Source organism: Rhinoraja longicauda, chromosome 34 (assembly GCF_053455715.1).
Source record: "Rhinoraja longicauda isolate Sanriku21f chromosome 34, sRhiLon1.1, whole genome shotgun sequence".
NCBI classification, from domain to species: Eukaryota; Metazoa; Chordata; class Chondrichthyes; order Rajiformes; family Arhynchobatidae; genus Rhinoraja; species Rhinoraja longicauda.
Genome location: NC_135986.1, coordinates 3,441,873 through 3,460,335, shown reverse-complemented (window position 1 = coordinate 3,460,335; position 18,463 = coordinate 3,441,873). Strand labels below are relative to the sequence as shown.

Sequence of the window (18,463 nt, the reverse complement as noted above, 5' to 3'; positions counted from 1 at the left end):
AAATTTGGAGACCAAAACTGCACACAGTACTCCAGATGCAGTCTCACTAGGGCCCTGTACAACTGCAGAAGGACCTCTTTGCTCCTATACTCAACTCCTCTTGTTATGAAGGCCAACATTCCATTGGCTTTCTTCACTGCCTGCTGTACCTGCATGCTTCCTTTCAGTGACTGATGCACTAGGACACCCAGATCTCGTTATGCCCACCTGCCTGATATGCTGTTGGTCCTCCGTGTGCAGCCCCATACGCAGCAGGGTGCGATGCACTGTGTATTGTGACACATTCCTCCCGTGACCACCATTAACATTTTCTGTGACTTGTGCCACAGTCGACCTTCTGTCGGTTCGGACCAGACGGGATAGCCTTCGTTGCCCTCGCGCATCGATGAGGCTTGGGCGCCCAACACCCTGCCTGTCGCCGGTTTGTGGTTTATCCCTCCTCAGACCACTGTCGGTCGGTCGGTACTCACCACTGCTGACCGGGAGCACCCCACAAGCCTTGCCGTTTCAGAGATGCTCTGACCCAGTCGTCTGGCCAGAACAATTTGGCCCTTGTCAAAGTCGCTCGGGTCTTTACTCCTGCCTATTTCTCCTGCATCCAACACGTCAACTTCAAGAACTGACTGTTCACTTGCCGCCGAATATATCCCACCCCTTGACAGGTGCCATTGTAACAAGATAACCAATGTTATTCACTTCGCCTGTCAGTGGTCCTAATGTTCTGGCTGATCGGTGTATTGTCATGTGCACCGTGAAAAGCACTTGTTGTGTGCTAACCCCAGTCAGCAGAAAGGCGACACATGATTACAATCGAGTCTGAAGTCGGGTCTCGACCGGAAACGTCACCCATTCCTTCTCTCCAGAGATGCTGCCCGACCCGCTGAGTAACAACTCCAGCCTTGTGTATCTATTACAACGGAGCCCTCACCTGTTTCTGTTTCGGCGTACATCTCCGCCACCAGGTTGTGCAGTGTGGCGAGGAGGCAGTGCAACTGCTGGCCCCACGACTCTGTGTACTTTATGCCCTGGGCGAAACCCGTGCCCAGACTGGGCAGCAGCACGTAGCACTGGCAGGCCAACTGGGGAAGAGGGCACAACGGACTCATCAGCACATCAGCTACACCCGCTAACATCCGCTAAACCCGCTGAGCATCCGCTAACATCCCCCACACACACCCGCTACACACATCCCCACACACACCCCACACCCCCACATACACCACACACTACACACACCCACACACGCTGCACACCCCACACACTGCACACCCCCACACACACTGCACACCCCCCCCACACACACGCTGCACACCCCCCACACACACACCCGCTACACACACCCCCCACACCCGCTAACATCCCCCCCACACACCCGCTACACACACCCCCCACACACCCGCTAACATCCCCCCCACACACACCCCACACACACACCCGCTACACAGCCCCACACACCCACGCTGCACATCCCCCACACACACACACCACACTCCCCACACCCGCTAACATCCCCCCCACACACCCCACACACACCCCCCACACACGCTGCACATCCCACACACACACCCGCTACACACCCCCACACACACACCCCCGCCACACATCCCCCACACACCCGCTGCACATCCCCCACACTGCACACCCCCACATACACCCCCCCCACACACACACCCCACACACACACACTCTGCACACCCCCCCACACACACACCCACGCTACACTCCCCCACACACACTGCACACCCCCCACATACACACCCGCTGCACACCCCCCACACACACCCACGCTACACACTCCCCCCACACCCGCTACACACCCCCCCCCACACACACCCGCTGCACATCCCCCACATACAACCCCCACACCCCCCACACCCGCTACACACACCCCCCCACACACACACCCCCACATACACACACCCCCCCACACACCCGCTACACACCCCCACACACACCCGCTACACACCCCCCCACACCCGTTACACACCCCCACACCCGCTGCACATCCCCCACATACACCCCCCACACACACACCCGCTGCACACACCCCACACACCCCCCCACACACTACCGCCACACACACACACCCCCCACACCCGCTACATACCCCCACACTACCGCCACACACCCCCCACATACACCAGCCACACACACACCCCACCACACACACCCCCCACACACCCGCTACACACCCCCACACACTACCGCCACACACCCCCCACACACTACCGCCACACACCCCCCACACACACACACCCCACACATACCCCCCACACACACACCACCTACACATCCCCCACACACGCTGAACATCGGCTACAAACGGCAGTGCGGTGGCGTAGCGGTAGAGTCGCTGCCTCACAGCGATTGCAGCGCCGGAGACCCGGGTTCGATCCTGACCGACTACGGGCGCTGTACTGAACGGAGTTCTTCCCATGACCTGCACGAGTTCTCCCCGGGACGGGCAGCATCTCTGGAGAGAAGCAACGCCGGGTGACCCAACGCTGAGAAGTATTCTCTGCGCTCTGTATCTTCCCCTTTGCTCAACCGATCGTACTCGAGGTGGATTTGAGCTAAGACTTTTGGGCGGTCACGGTGGCGCAGCGGGTAGAGCTGCTGCCTCCCAGCGCCGGAGACCCGGGTTCGATCCCGACTATGGGTGCTGTCTGTACGGAGTTTGCACGTTCTCCCCGTGGGTTTTCGCCGAGATCTTCGGTTTCCTCCCACACTCCAAAGATGTGCAGGTTAATCGGCTTGGTAAATGTGTAAAAATTGTCCCTAGTGTGTGCGTAGGATAGTGTTAGTGTGCGGGGATCGCTGGTCGGCGCGGACCCGGTGGGCCGAAGGGCCTGTTTCCGCGCTGTATCTCTAAAGTAAACACCGCTGCGCAGGACCCCATGGCTTTTGAGCTTTGGCCCCATGAGGCAGAGATTCACTTGCACCTCCTCTAATCTCATCTACTGGGGGAGGGCAGGTGGGGAGAAGAGGAGAGATTCACTTGCACCTCCTCTAATCTCATCTACTGGGGGAAGGCAGGTGGGGAGAAGAGGAGGACCCAGCTTGTGGGGGGTCATCGTGAGGGGGGGGGGGTAAAGAGGAAGAACAAAGGAGGACTACGAACCATGAAAGGCCTGGATTTTAGATTTAGATTTAGAGATACAGCGCAGAGACAGGCCCTTCGGCCCACCGGGTCCGCGCCGCCCAGCGATCCCCGCACACTAACACTATCCTACACCCACTAGGACCCGCACGTCTTTGGAGTGTGGGAGGAAGCCGAAGATCTCGGAGAAAACCCACGCAGGTCACGGGGAGAACGTACAAACTTCGTACAGACGGCGCCCGTAGTCAGGATCGAACCTGAGTCTCCGGCGCTGCATTCGCTGTAAGGCGGCAACTCTACCGCTGCGCCACCGTGCCGCCCCTAGAGTGGGTGTGGAGAGGATGTTTCCATTAGTGGGAGAGTCTAGGACCAGAGGGCACAGCCTCAGAATTAAAGGGCGTCCCTTTAGGAAGCAGATGAGGAGGAATTTCTTTAGTCAGAGGGCGGTGAATCTGTGGGATTCTTTGCCACAGGCGGCTATGGAGGCCAAGTCAGTGGATATTTTTCGGGCAGATAGATAGATTCTTGATTAGTGCAGGTGTCAGGGGTTATGGGGAGAAGGCTGGATAGAGCTCTTAAGGATAGCGGAGTCAGGGGGTATGGGGAGAAGGCAGGAACGGGGTACTGATTGAGAATGATCAGCCATGATCACATTGAATGGCGGTGCTGGCTCGAAGGGCCGAATGGCCTCCTCCTGCACCTATTGTCTATAAGGCAGCAGAATGGGGTTGGGAGGGAGAGATAGATCAGCCGCGATTGAATGGCGGGAGTGGACTCGATGGGCCGATTGGACTAATTCTGCCGCAGGGACTTGTGAAAATACCAGCGGGAACGTAATCGATGCTTACCTCTTGGACTTGCGGACTGGCAGAATCGAGCTTACTGAGGAAGTAAGCGGCCAACTTTCCCTGTGGGAGAAAAGGGGCGCGGGGTTACGGTTCGGTCATCTGAACGGTCGGTGCTCAGTTCCCGCGATTAGCTCAGTACGACAGGAGCCCCCAATATCTGGAACCAGGAACCCCCACCACACGCACCTAAGACACATTCATCGGCGCTAGAGATAGCCCTGGGTACACATAACCCAGTGACATTGACAGCGCCAAAGTAGAGTTTAGGTCAGGGAAACAAAACTGCAGATGCTGGTGAAAACGTAGGTTCACCAGGTTAATTCCCGGAATGGTGGGACTGTCGTATGTTGAAAGACTGGAGCGACTGGGCTTGTATACACAGGAATTTAGAAGGATGAGAGGGGATCTTATCGAAACGTATAAGATTATTAAGGGGTTGGACACGTTAGAGGCAGGAAACATGTTCCCCATGTTGGAGGGGAGTCCAGAACCAGGGGCCACACACAGTTTAAGAATAAGGGGTCGGCCATTTAGAACGGAGATGAGGAAAAACTTTTTCAGTCAGAGAGTTGTGAATCTGTGGAATTCTCTGCCTCAGAAGGCAGTGGAGGCCGATTCTCTGGATGCATTCAAGAGAGAGCTGGATAGAGCTCTTAAGGATAGCGGAGTCAGGGGGTATGGGGAGAAGGCAGGAACGGGGTACTGATTGAGAATGATCAGCCATGATCACATTGAGTGGCGGTGCTGGCTCGAAGGGCCGAATGGCCTCCTCCTGCATCTATTGTCTATTGAAAATCGAATGTAGAACAGCGACTGACTTGTCCCCACCAGTTTGTGCTTTGTACCCGTAGCACGGTGCTCTCTCCTTCCCCTCCCCGTCCACCCGCCCGCCCTCGTTACAGGCCGCTCCCGTGCAGGAGGAAGGTTTACTCACCCGCAGGGAGCCACAGGCCCGTGGGTAGCAGGTCATGGCCGTCTTCATCCCGTCCATGGCCGCGAGCTGGCACTGGTGACGGCACAGAACGAGAGGTGAACACAGAACACTCACAGACGGTTGTCGGGATGTCGAGGGGGAAGCGATGGGGCAGAGAAACATTTCCCACTGGACGATTGGATAGACTAAAGCGGGAACTGGGTGGTCACCCAGTTCTGGTATGTGTTGTTATGTTTGTGCGCCATTGTATGTTCGTTTCTTAGTGCCTGAACTGATGTACACCACTTTGGTCAACGTGGGTTGTTTTTAAATGTGCTATACAAACAAAATTGACTTGACTTCTTGCTATTGAGGGCGTGCAGCGTAGGTTTACTAGGTTGATTCCCGGAATGGCGGGACTGTCATATGTTGAAAGACTGGAGCGACTAGGCTTGTACACACTGGAATTTAGAAGGATGAGAGGGGATCTTATCGAAACGTATAAGATTATTAAGGGTTTGGACACGTTAGAGGCAGGAAACATGTTCCCAATGTTGGGGGAGTCCAGAACCAGGGGCCACACACAGTTTAAGAATAAGGGGTAGGCCATTTAGAACAGAGATGAGGAAAAACCTTTTCAGTCAGAGAGTTGTGAATCTGTGGAATTCTCTGCCTCAGAAGGCAGTGGAGGCCAATTCTCTGAATGCATTCAAGAGAGAGCTAGATAGAGCTCTTAAGGATAGTGGAGTCAGGGGGTATGGGGAGAAGGCAGGAACGGGGTACTGATTGAGAATGATCAGCCATGATCACATTGAATGGCGGTGCTGGCTCGAAGGGCTGAATGGCCTCCTCCTGCACCTATTGTCTATTGTCGGGATGTCGAGGGGGAAGCGGTGGGGCAGAGAAACATTTCCCACTGGACGACTGGATAGACTAAAGCAGGAACTGGGTGGTCACGGTGGCGCAGCGGTAGAGTTGCCGCCTTACAGCGAATGCAGCACCGGAGACCCGGGTTCCATCCCGACTACGGGTGCCGTCTGTACGGAGTTTGCACGTTCTCCCCGTGACCGGCGTGGGTTTTCTCCGAGATCTTCGGTTTCCTCCCACACTCCAAAGACGTGCGGGTTTGTAGGTTAATTGACTTGGTAAATGTAAAAATTGGTCCTAGTGGGTGTAGGATAGTGTCAGTGTGCGGGGATCGCTGGTCGGCGCGGACCCGGTGGGCCGAAGGGCCTGTTTCCGCGCTGTATCTCTGAACTAAACTAAACTAAAGTAAGGAACTAGCAGACCTTAGTGAGATAATGAAATGTTTAAACTTTTACAGCACGGAAACAGGCCCATCAGCCCACCGAGTCCGCGCCGACCGGCAATCACCTCGTGCACCACACACTAGGGACAATTTACAACGATATAAATATGAATGAATGATTGTGTGTGTGTGTGTGCGTGTTATGTGTGTGTTTCTCCCTGAGACTGCATGGGTTTTCCCCGGGTCCTCTGGTTCCCTCCCCCCCCACATCCCAAAGACGTGTGGGTTTGTAGGTTGTGTAGAAGGAACTGCAGATGCTGGTTTAGACCAAAGTTAGGCACAAAATGCTGGAGTAACTCAACGGGACAGGCAGCATCTGTGGAGAGAAGGAATGGGCGACTTTTCAGGTCAAGGCCCTTCTTCAGACCCGATCCGGCCCGAAACGTCGCCCATTCCTTCAATCTAGAGATGCTGCCTGTCCCGCTGAGTTATTTTGTGTCTATCTTCAGGTTTGTGGGTTTATTGGCTTCTGTAAGTTGTCCGCAGTGTGGGACAGTGCTGGTGTGCAGGGTGATCGCTGGTCAGCGCGGACTCGGTGGGCCGAAGGGCCTGTTTCTCTGCTGTATCTCTAAAGTCTAAACTTCGGCCAACCAGGTCCACGTAGATTCGTGGTACACGAGTTCTATCCCCATCTCAGCTACTGAGCGGCACGGTAACGCAGCGGTGGAGTTGCTGCCTTGCAGCGCCAGAGACCCGGGTTCGATCCTGACTACAGGTGCTGTCCGTACGGAGTTTGTACCAAAGATATTAGAGGAACAAGAAGAACCACTCCGTTGAAATCACCTATACTTGAAGTATTTATTCACAAAATGCTGGAGTAACTCAGCAGGTCAGGCAGCATCTCAGGAGAGAAGGAATGGGTGACGTTTCGGGTCGAGACCCTTCTTCAGACTGGAGTGTAGTACGCAAAGGAGCGCAAAGTCCGCCATTTTAGTAAGCAAAACCCGCCATTCGCTCTGCCTCTTGCAGTGTAATCAGTGTTGTGGGGGAACAGTATGTGTGATGATACCATTAAAATGCAGAATATATCTCATCTATCAACTCACAGATGTGTTATTTTTCGTTTTAAATGTTTCTGCAAGTTTCTGCCTACTAAAATGGCGCCGTGACGCGCTACGGTTTTTAGGGTCGAGTGATCGACCCGAAACGTCACCCATTCCTTCTCTCCTGAGATGCTGCCTGACCTGCTGAGTTACTCCAGCATTTTGTGAATAAATACCTTCGATTTGTACCAGCACTTAGACGAAGGGATTAAAAGTACCATTAGCAAATTTGCAGATGATACTAAGCTGGGGGGTAGTGTGAATTGTGAGGAAGATGCAATAAGGCTGCAGGGTGACTTGGACAGGTTGTGTGAGTGGGCGGATACATGGCAGATGCAGTTTAATGTAGATAAGTGTGAGGTTATTCACTTTGGAAGTAAGAATAGAAAGGCAGATTATTATCTGAATGGTGTCAAGTTAGGAGGAGGGGGAGTTCAACGAGATCTGGGTGTCCTAGTGCATCAGTCAATGAAAGGAAGCATGCAGGTACAGCAGGCAGTGAAGAAAGCCAATGGAATGTTGGCCTTCGTAACAAGAGGAGTTGAGTATAGGAGCAAAGAGGTCCTTCTACAGTTGTACCGGGCCCTGGTGAGACCGCACCTGGAGTACTGTGTGCAGTTTTGGTCTCCGAATTTGAGGAAGGATATTCTTGCTATGGAGGGCGTGCAGCGTAGGTTCACTAGGTTAATTCCCGGAATGGCGGGACTGTCGTATGTTGAAAGGCTGGAGCGATTGGACTTGTATACACTGGAATTTAGAAGGATGAGGGGGGATCTTATTGAAACATATAAGATAATTAGGGGATTGGACACATTAGAGGCAGGAAACATGTTCCCAATGTTGGGGGAGTCCAGAACAAGGGGCCACAGTTTAAGAATAAGGGGTAGGCCATTTAGAACGGAGATGAGGAAGAACTTTTTCAGTCAGAGAGTGGTGAAGGTGTGGAATTCTCTGCCTCAGAAGGCAGTGGAGGCCAGTTCGTTGGATGCTTTCAAGAGAGAGCTGGATAGAGCTCTTAAGGATAGCGGAGTGAGGGGGTATGGGGAGAAGGCAGGAACGGGGTACTGATTGAGAGTGATCAGCCATGATCGCATTGAATGGCGGTGCTGGCTCGAAGGGCTGAATGGCCTACTCCTGCACCTATTGTCTATTGTCTATTGTCACTCCTGCAGTTATTTTCTTACACTATCTTGCTCCTCTAGTTTCTTTGGTTTGTACGTTCTCCCTGTGGGTTTTCTCCGGGAATTCCAGTTTCCTCCCACACTCCAAAGACTGACAGGTTTGTAGGTTAATTGGCTTGGGTAAAATTGTAAATTCCCCCTTGTATGTTTGTTTCATTGGGTTGTTTAAATTAATACTGACTAGCTAATTGATTTATTGCATCGTATGGGAGGTGCATTCCCAATCTCGTTGTACCCCTGTACAATGGCAATAAAGATATATTGTATTGTATTGTATTGTGTGTGTGTGCGTGTAGGATAGTGTTAGTGTGCGGGGATCGCCGGTCGGCGTGGACTCAGTGGGCCGAAGGGCCTGTTTCCGCGCTGTACCTCTAAGCTACGCAGTTTGTACGTTCTCCGCGTGGGTTTTCTCCGAGATCTTCGGTTTCCTCCCACACTCCAAAGACGTGCAGGTTTGCAGGTCACATTGGCTTGGCACATGTAAAAATCGTCCCCAGTGTGTGTAGGATAGTGTTCGTGTGCGGGGATTGCTGGTCGGCGCGGACCCGGTGGGCCTGTTTCCGCGCTGTACCTCGAAACTAAATAGCATTGCACCTACCTCGGGCTTGAGCGCCAGCAGAGAGGTGACGAGGCTGGGGATGTGGTTCATGCCCACCTCCCGGGCCAGCTCGGGCAGCTGGGAAGAATACCTGAGTAGGTCTCTCAGCACCCACACGGCCAGCTCCACCGTGGGCTGAGGGTCCTGTGACTGCGAAGACAACCAGCGGGGAGGCAGAGGTTAATGGCAGTGCGTCGACTCCCCCCGCCCACAGGATGATGATGTCCCGTCCACCCTCCCCTCTCGCTCCCCCTTCCCCTCACCTGGATGATGTGCTGCAACTCCCGTAGCCAGGAGATGCACTGGTCCTGGAACACATCGGTGGGGCTGTCCGAGACCAACAACGCCAGCAGGCAAACACCTTCGAACCTACGGGGGCAGAACACACATAGGTGGGCTAAGGCCAGAATCCTGCTCACACGTTTAGTTCAGACATAGATTTAGAGGTACAGCGCGGAAACCGGCCCTTCGGCCCACCGGGTCCGCGCCGCCCAGTGATCCCCGCACACTAACACTATCCCACACACACTAGGGACAATTTTTACATTTGCCCAGCCAATTAACCTACAAACCTGCACGTCTTTGGAGTGTGGGAGGAAACCGAAGATCTCGGAGAAAACCCACGCAGGTCACGGGGAGAACGTACAAACTCCGTACAGACGGCGCCCGTAGTCAGGATCGAACCTGAGTCTCCGGCGCTGCGTTCGCTGTAAGGCAGCAACCCTACCGCTGCGCCACCGTGCCAAAATAGGTGCAAGAGGAGGCCATTTGGCCCTTCGAGGCAGCACCGCCATTCATTGTGATCACGGCTGATCGTCCACAATCAGTAGCCCGTGCCTGCCTTCTCCCCATATCCCTTGATTCCGCTAGCCCCTAGAGCTCTATCTAACTCCCTTTTAAATTCATCCAGTGATTTGGCCTCCACTGCCCTCTGTGGCAGAGAATTCCACACATTCACAACTCTCTGGGTGAAAAGGTTTGTTCTCACCTCAGTTTTAAATGGCCTCCCCTTTATTTTTAGACTGTGTGGCCCCTGGTTCTGGACTCCCCCAACATTGGCAACATTTTTCCTGCATCTAGCTTGCCCAGTCCTTTTAATAATTTTATATGTTTCTAAAAGATCCCCTCTCATCCTTCTAAATTCCAGTGAATACAAGCCCAGTCTTTCCTATCTTAGTTTAGAGACACAGGGCAAAGACAGGCCCTTTCAAGTCCGAGTCGACCAGCGAATACCCCGCACATTAATTTCAAGCCTGCACGCACTAGGGACAATTTACACTCACACCAAGTATACAAACCCAAGCCAATTAACCTACAAACCCGCACGTCTTTGGAGCGTGGGAGGAAACATAGAAAATAGGTGCAGGAGTAGGCCATTCGGCCCTTCGAGCCTGTACGCACCGCCATTCAATATGATCATGGCTGATCATCCAACTCAGTATCCCGTACCTGCCTTCTCTCCATACCCCCTGATCCCTTTAGCCACAAGGGCCACATCTAACTCCCTCTTAAATATAGCCAATGAACTGGCCTCAACTAGCTTCTGTGGCAGAGAATTCCACAGATTCACCACTCTCTGTGGAAAAAAAACTTTCTCATCTCGGTCCTAAAAGACTTCCCCCTTATCCTTAAACTGTGACCCCTTGTTCTGGACTTCCCCAACATCGGGAACAATCTTCCTGCATCTAGCCTGTCCAACCCCTTAAGAATTTTGTAAGTTTCTATAAGATCCCCCCTCAATCTTCTAAATTCCAGCGAGTCCAAGCCGAGTCTATCCAGTCTTTCTTCATATGAAAGTCCTGCCATCCCAGGAATCAATCTGGTGAACCTTCTCTGTACTCCCTCTATGGCAAGAATGTCTTTCCTCAGATTAGGAGACCAAAACTCTACGCAATACTCCAGGTGCGGTCTCACCCTGTACAACTGCAGCAGAACCTCCCTGCTCCTATACTCAAATCCCCTCGCTATGAATGCCAACATACCATTCGCTTTCTTCACTGCCTGCTGCACCTGCATGCCTACTTTCAATGACTGGTGTACCACGACACCCAGGTCTCGTTGCATCTCCCCTTCTCCTAATCGGCCACCATTCAGGTAATAGTCTGCTTTCCTGTTCTGCATTCAGGTAATACTCTGTTTTCCTGTTCTTGCCACCAAAGTGGATAACCTCACATTTATCCACATATTGAAGATCTCGGAGAAAACCCCCTAGTCAGGGGGTTTTCTCCTTAGTCCAAATTTCTCATTAGTCCTAGACTCTCCCACTAGTGGAAACATCCTCTCCACATCCACACTATCCAAACCGTTCACTATTCTCTACGTTTCATTCTTCTAAACTCCAGCAAATATATAGGTCCAGATAAATTCTACGTTTGCATTTCTAATTGAAGCTCGGAAACTAGTGGCCCTCTCTCCCCCGCTTGGCCGCTGCCTGGCTTGCTGAGTGTTCCCGCGGCCTTTACTCCGGACTCACCTGGTCTTTACGGAGGCGAGCCTGGTGTTGCTGATGCTGATCAGAGCTCCGAGATCAGACATATTCTGGACGTGGAGAGAGAGAGAGACAGTGCGGAGGAATTAAAAAAAGAAAACACACACACAAGGGTCGGTGAGAGCGAGGGGCGCGTACTCGAGATTTAGAGGGAGCGGGGGGGGGGGGGAAAGTACGCTCGGGAGATAGCGGGCACGCAGTGAATGGGGAGACGCATGCTCATTAACCGATAGGAACATCCCTCCTCCCGTCCCTCCCACTCCCTCCCACTCATCCTCCTTTCCTTCCCTCCCTCCCTCCTATCTAATCTCCCTCTTCCCCTCCCTCACTCTCCACCTCCTCCCCGTTCTCACTCCCTCCACCCCCCCCCTCCCCTATTGCCTTCCTCTCTCCCCCACTCTCCACGTTCTCTCCACCTCCCTTCTGCCCCTCTTCTACCTCCCCCTCCATCCGTCTTCCTCCCTCCTCTCCCTCTCCCCTCCACCACCGACCTTCTGTGCCCCCTTCACTCCCCACCCACTCCTATTCCTTCCCTATTTCCCACCATCACTCTCTCCATCTACTCCCTCCCGTTTCCCATCCCTCCTCTCTCCACCTCCCCTTCTACCTCTCTCTCCCCCATTCCATCTCTATTCCATCTCCACTCTCCCTCCCTGTCTCTCCTCCCTCCCACCATTATTCCCTCCCTCTTCCCACATTAATCCACTCCTCCGTCTTTCCCCCTAATCTCACTCCATCTCTCCCGTCCTCTCCTCCCATTCCCTATTCTCTCCATCCTCCTCCCTCCTCTATTCCTTCCTCACTCGCTCTTTCCACCTCTATTCCTCTCCTCCATCCTCCGTCACTCTCCACCTCTATTCCTCTCCTCCATCCTGTCACTCTCTCCATTCCTCTCACCCGCCTCCATTCCTCCCTCACTCTCTCCATTCCTCCTCATTCTCCATTCCTCACTCACTCTCCCCCCCCCTCTCTCCTCCATCTCATTCTCTCTCCATTCCTCCTCACTCCCTCCCCACTCTCTCCTCCCTCTCTCTCCTCTCCTCCCTCACTCTCTCCATTCCTCCCTCACTCTCCATTCTCCTCCCTCTCTTCCCTCACTCTCTCCCTCCTCTATTCCTCTCTCTCTCCATTCCTCCCTTACTCTCTCCATTCCTCCCTCATTCTCTCCACTCATTTTCTTCATTCCTCACTCTCCATTCTCCTGCCTCGCTCTCCTCTATTCCTCCCTATTCTCTTCAACCTTCTCCATCCCACTCCCTCCCTCACTTCCCGCTCCCTCCCTCGTTCCCTCACTCCTCTCCCCCTCCCTCTCACTCTCTCCCTCCCTCTCCCTCCCTGCCTCACCCTCCCTCATCCTCTCCCTCCCTCACTCCCCCACCCTCTCCTCCTCCCTCACTCACTCACTCTCTCCTCATTCTCTCCCTCACTCACTCCCTCTCTCTCTCTCCCTCGTCCTCTCCCTCCCTCCCTCCCTCTCACTCCTCCCTCCCCTCTCCCTCCTCTATTCCTCTCTCTCTCTCCATTCCTCCCTCCCTCATTCCCTACTCTCCATTCCTCATTTTCTTCATTCCTCACTCTATTCTCCTGCCTCACTCTCCACTCCTATTCTCTCACCTTCTCCATCCCTCTCCCCCTCCCTCATTCCCTCCCTCTCTCCATTCCACCACCTCCCTCCCTCCCTCCCTTTCTCTCTCCATTCTCCCCCCTCCCTCCCTCTCTTCCCTCCCTCCCTCCCTCTCTTCCCTCCCTCCCTCCCTCCCTCATTCTCCATTCCTCACTCTCTCTATTCTCCTGCCTCACTCTCCACCCCTATTCTCTTCACCTTCTCCATCCCCCTCCCTCACTCTCTCCATTCTCCTCCCTCACTCTCTCTATTCCTCTCTCACCCTCTCCCCTCCATTCCTCCCTCTGTCCTCATTCCCTCCACTCTACACCCCCCTCTCCCTTCCTCTTTCATTCTCTCCAATCTCCTCACCTCACTCCATCCCTCCCTCACTCCATACTCACTCCATCCCTCACTCCCTCCATTCTCCCCTCTCTCTCTCTCTCTCTCCATCCCTCACTCTCTTCCCCCTCACTCCCTCTATTCTCCCCTCTCTCTCTCCATCCCTCACTCTCTCCATCCCTCACTCCCTCTATTCTCCCCTCTCTCTCTCCATCCCTCACTCTCTCCATCCCTCACTCCCTCCATTCTCCCCTCTCTCACTCCATCCCTCACTCCCTCCATTCTCCCCTCTCTCTCTCTCTCTCTCTCTCTCCATCCCTCTCTCTCTCTCCATCCCTCACCTCTTCCCCCTCACTCCCTCTATTCTCCCCTCTCTCTCTCCATCCCTCACTCACTCCATCCCTCACTCCCTCCATTCTCCCCTCTCTCTCTCTCTCTCTCTCCATCCCTCACTCTCTTCCCCCTCACTCCCTCCATTCTCCCCTCTCTCACTCCATCCCTCACTCCCCTCCATTCTCCCCTCTCTCTCTCTCTCTCTCTCTCTCCATCCCTCTCTCTCTCTCCATCCCTCACTCTCTTCCCCCTCACTCCCTCCATTCTCCCCTCTCTCACTCCATCCCTCACTCCCTCCATTCTCCCCTCTCTCTCTCTCTCTCTCTCTCTCCATCCCTCTCTCTCTCTCCATCCCTCACTCTCTCCCCCTCACTCCCTCCATTCTCCCCTCTCTCACTCCATCCCTCACTCCCTCCATTCTCCCCTCTCTCTCTCTCTCTCTCTCTCTCCATCCCTCTCTCTCTCTCCATCCCTCACTCTCTTCCCCCTCACTCCCTCTATTCTCCCCTCTCTCTCTCCATCCCTCACTCACTCCATCCCTCACTCCCTCCATTCTCCCCTCTCTCTCTCTCTCTCTCCATCCCTCACTCTCTTCCCCCTCACTCCCTCCATTCTCCCCTCTCTCTCTCTCCATCCCTCTCTCTCTCTCTCCATCCCTCACTCCCTCTATTCTCCCCTCTCTCTCTCCATCCCTCACTCCCTCTATTCTCCCCTCTCTCTCTCCATCCCTCACTCTCTCCATCCCTCACTCCCTCCATTCTCCCCTCTCTCTCTCTCTCCATCCCTCTCTCTCTCCATCCCTCTCTCTCTCTCTCCATCCCTCTCTCTCTCTCTCCATCCCTCTCTCTCTCCCCCCCCCCCCCCTCTCCCACCCTCCCCCCCCCCCCCCCCCCCACACCTCAGTGTGCAGCAGCCGTTGGCCCTTCAGTTGCCGCACGATGTCGGCCAGATGTTGCCCCTCCAGATGTTGCCCCTCCAGATGTTGCCCCTCCAACCCCGTGCCCTCCCCGTCCCCGTCCTCCCCTCCCCCTCCCCCTCCACCACCACCACCGGCGCCGCGCCGCCTCAGCAGCAGCTGGCACACACGGTCCAGCAGCCGGCATCTCCCCGCCGCCGCCGCCGCCATTACCCGCCCTCCCTCTCTCTCTCCCTCCCGCCCGCCCCCTGCCCCGCGTCATCAGCAGCCGCCGCCGCCCGCCCGTCGCCCTGGCAACTGCGTCATCAGCCGCCGCCGCCGCCATTGCCCGCCCGTCGCCCTGGCAACCGCGTCCGAGGCCTAGTCCCGGGCCGAAGCCTGAGCCTGGCCACAATACAGAGGGACAGAGGAGCACAGGGACAGAGGGACAGGGGAGCACAGGGACAGAGGGACAGGGGAGCACAGGGACAGAGGGACAGGGGAGCACAGGGACAGAGGGACATGGGAGCACAGGGACAGAGGGACATGGGAGCACAGGGACAGAGGGACATGGGAGCACAGGGACAGAGGGACATGGGAGCACAGGGACAGAGGGACATGGGAGCACAGGGACAGAGGGACATGGGAGCACAGGGACAGAGGGACATGGGAGCACAGGGACAGAGGGACATGGGAGCACAGGGACATGGGAGCACAGGGACAGAGGGACATGGGAGCACAGGGACAGGGGAGCACAGGGACAGGGGAGCACAGGGACAGGGGAGCACAGGGACATGGGAGCACAGGGACAGGGGAGCACAGGGACAGGGGAGCACAGGGACATGGGAGCACAGGGACAGAGGGACATGGGAGCACAGGGACAGGGGAGCACAGGGACAGAGGGACATGGGAGCACAGGGACAGGGGAGCACAGGGACAGAGGGACATGGGAGCACAGGGACATGGGAGCACAGGGACAGAGGGACATGGGAGCACAGGGACAGAGGGACATGGGAGCACAGGGACAGAGGGACATGGGAGCACAGGGACAGGAGGGACATGGGAGCACAGGGACATGGGAGCACAGGGACAGAGGAGCACAGGGACAGGGGAGCACAGGGACATGGGAGCACAGGGACAGAGGGACATGGGAGCACAGGGACAGGGGAGCACAGGGACAGAGGGACATGGGAGCACAGGGACAGGGGAGCACAGGGACAGAGGGACAGAGGGACATGGGAGCACAGGGACATGGGAGCACAGGGACAGAGGGACATGGGAGCACAGGGACAGGGGAGCACAGGGACAGAGGGACATGGGAGCACAGGGACAGGGGAGCACAGGGACAGAGGGACATGGGAGCACAGGGACAGAGGGACATGGGAGCACAGGGACATGGGAGCACAGGGACAGAGGGACATGGGAGCACAGGGACAGAGGGACATGGGAGCACAGGGACAGAGGGACATGGGAGCACAGGGACAGAGGGACATGGGAGCACAGGGACATGGGAGCACAGGGACAGAGGGACATGGGAGCACAGGGACAGGGGAGCACAGGGACAGAGGGACATGGGAGCACAGGGACAGGGGAGCACAGGGACAGAGGGACAGAGGGACATGGGAGCACAGGGACATGGGAGCACAGGGACAGGGGAGCACAGGGACAGAGGAGCACAGGGACAGAGGGACAGAGGGACATGGGAGCACAGGGACAGAGGGACATGGGAGCACAGGGACAGAGGGACATGGGAGCACAGGGACAGGGGAGCACAGGGACAGAGGGACATGGGAGCACAGGGACAGAGGGACATGGGAGCACAGGGACAGGGGAGCACAGGGACAGAGGAGCACAGGGACAGAGGAGCACAGGGACAGAGGAGCACAGGGACAGAGGAGCACAGGGACAGAGGGACATGGGAGCACAGGGACATGGGAGCACAGGGACAGAGGGACATGGGAGCACAGGGACAGGGGAGCACAGGGACAGAGGAGCACAGGGACAGAGGAGCACAGGGACAGAGGAGCACAGGGACAGAGGGACATGGGAGCACAGGGACAGAGGGACATGGGAGCACAGGGACAGAGGGACATGGGAGCACAGGGACAGAGGGACATGGGAGCACAGGGACATGGGAGCACAGGGACAGAGGGACATGGGAGCACAGGGACAGAGGGACAGGGACAGAGGGACATGGGAGCACAGGGACAGAGGGACAGGGACAGAGGGACATGGGAGCACAGGGACAGAGGGACAGAGGGACATGGGAGCACAGGGACATGGGAGCACAGGGACAGAGGGACAGAGGGACATGGGAGCACAGGGACATGGGAGCACAGGGACATGGGAGCACAGGGACATGGGAGCACAGGGACATGGGAGCACAGGGACATGGGAGCACAGGGACATGGGAGCACAGGGACAGAGGGACAGGGGAGCACAGGGACAGAGGGACATGGGAGCACAGGGACAGAGGGACAGGGGAGCACAGGGACAGAGGGACATGGGAGCACAGGGACAGAGGGACATGGGAGCACAGGGACAGAGGGGACATGGGAGCACAGGGACAGAGGGACAGGGGAGCACAGGGACAGAGGGACATGGGAGCACAGGGGACAGAGGGACATGGGAGCACAGGGACAGAGGGACATGGGAGCACAGGGACAGAGGGACATGGGAGCACAGGGACATGGGAGCACAGGGACAGAGGGACAGGGGAGCACAGGGACAGAGGGACATGGGAGCACAGGGACAGAGGAGCACAGGGGACAGAGGGACAGAGGGACATGGGAGCACAGGGACAGAGGGACAGAGGAGCACAGGGACAGAGGGACAGGGGAGCACAGGGACAGAGGGACATGGGAGCACAGGGACATGGGAGCACAGGGACATGGGAGCACAGGGACATGGGAGCACAGGGACATGGGAGCACAGGGACATGGGAGCACAGGGACATGGGAGCACAGGGACATGGGAGCACAGGGACATGGGAGCACAGGGACAGAGGGACATGGGAGCACAGGGACATGGGAGCACAGGGACAGAGGGACATGGGAGCACAGGGACATGGGAGCACAGGGACAGAGGGACATGGGAGCACAGGGACATGGGAGCACAGGGACAGAGGGACATGGGAGCACAGGGACATGGGAGCACAGGGACAGAGGGACATGGGAGCACAGGGACAGAGGGACATGGGAGCACAGGGACAGAGGGACAGGGGAGCACAGGGACATGGGAGCACAGGGACATGGGAGCACAGGGACATGGGAGCACAGGGACATGGGAGCACAGGGACATGGGAGCACAGGGACAGAGGGACATGGGAGCACAGGGACAGAGGGACAGGGGAGCACAGGGACAGAGGGACATGGGAGCACAGGGACAGAGGGACATGGGAGCACAGGGACATGGGAGCACAGGGACAGAGGGACATGGGAGCACAGGGACAGAGGGACAGAGGGACATGGGAGCACAGGGACATGGGAGCACAGGGACAGAGGGACATGGGAGCACAGGGACAGAGGGACATGGGAGCACAGGGACAGAGGAGCACAGGGACAGAGGGACAGAGGGACATGGAGCACAGGGACATGGGAGCACAGGGACAGAGGGACATGGGAGCACAGGGACAGAGGGACATGGGAGCACAGGGACAGGGGAGCACAGGGACAGAGGGACAGGGGAGCACAGGGACAGAGGGACAGAGGGACATGGGAGCACAGGGACAGAGGGACATGGGAGCACAGGGACAGAGGGACATGGGAGCACAGGGACAGAGGGACATGGGAGCACAGGGACAGAGGGACA

General features: G+C 56.2%; 1 protein-coding gene across 1 annotated transcript in view; it reads right to left on the bottom strand.

Annotated features, from left to right (window-relative positions):
• pelp1 (proline, glutamate and leucine rich protein 1) overlaps nt 1-14,778 on the bottom strand; it is a 36,720-nt gene extending 21,942 nt beyond the window's left edge. The window contains exons 1-7 of the mRNA XM_078427820.1: nt 14,657-14,778; nt 11,466-11,530; nt 9,256-9,361; nt 8,993-9,142; nt 4,883-4,954; nt 3,949-4,008; nt 929-1,079 (exon numbers count right to left, since the gene is read on the bottom strand). Of these exons, the coding sequence (XP_078283946.1) occupies nt 929-1,079; nt 3,949-4,008; nt 4,883-4,954; nt 8,993-9,142; nt 9,256-9,361; nt 11,466-11,527 (601 nt within the window). The 5' untranslated portion in view covers nt 11,528-11,530; nt 14,657-14,778. The remainder of the gene's footprint in view (nt 1-928; nt 1,080-3,948; nt 4,009-4,882; nt 4,955-8,992; nt 9,143-9,255; nt 9,362-11,465; nt 11,531-14,656) is intronic.
• Nucleotides 14,779-18,463: the final 3,685 nt, after the last annotated feature.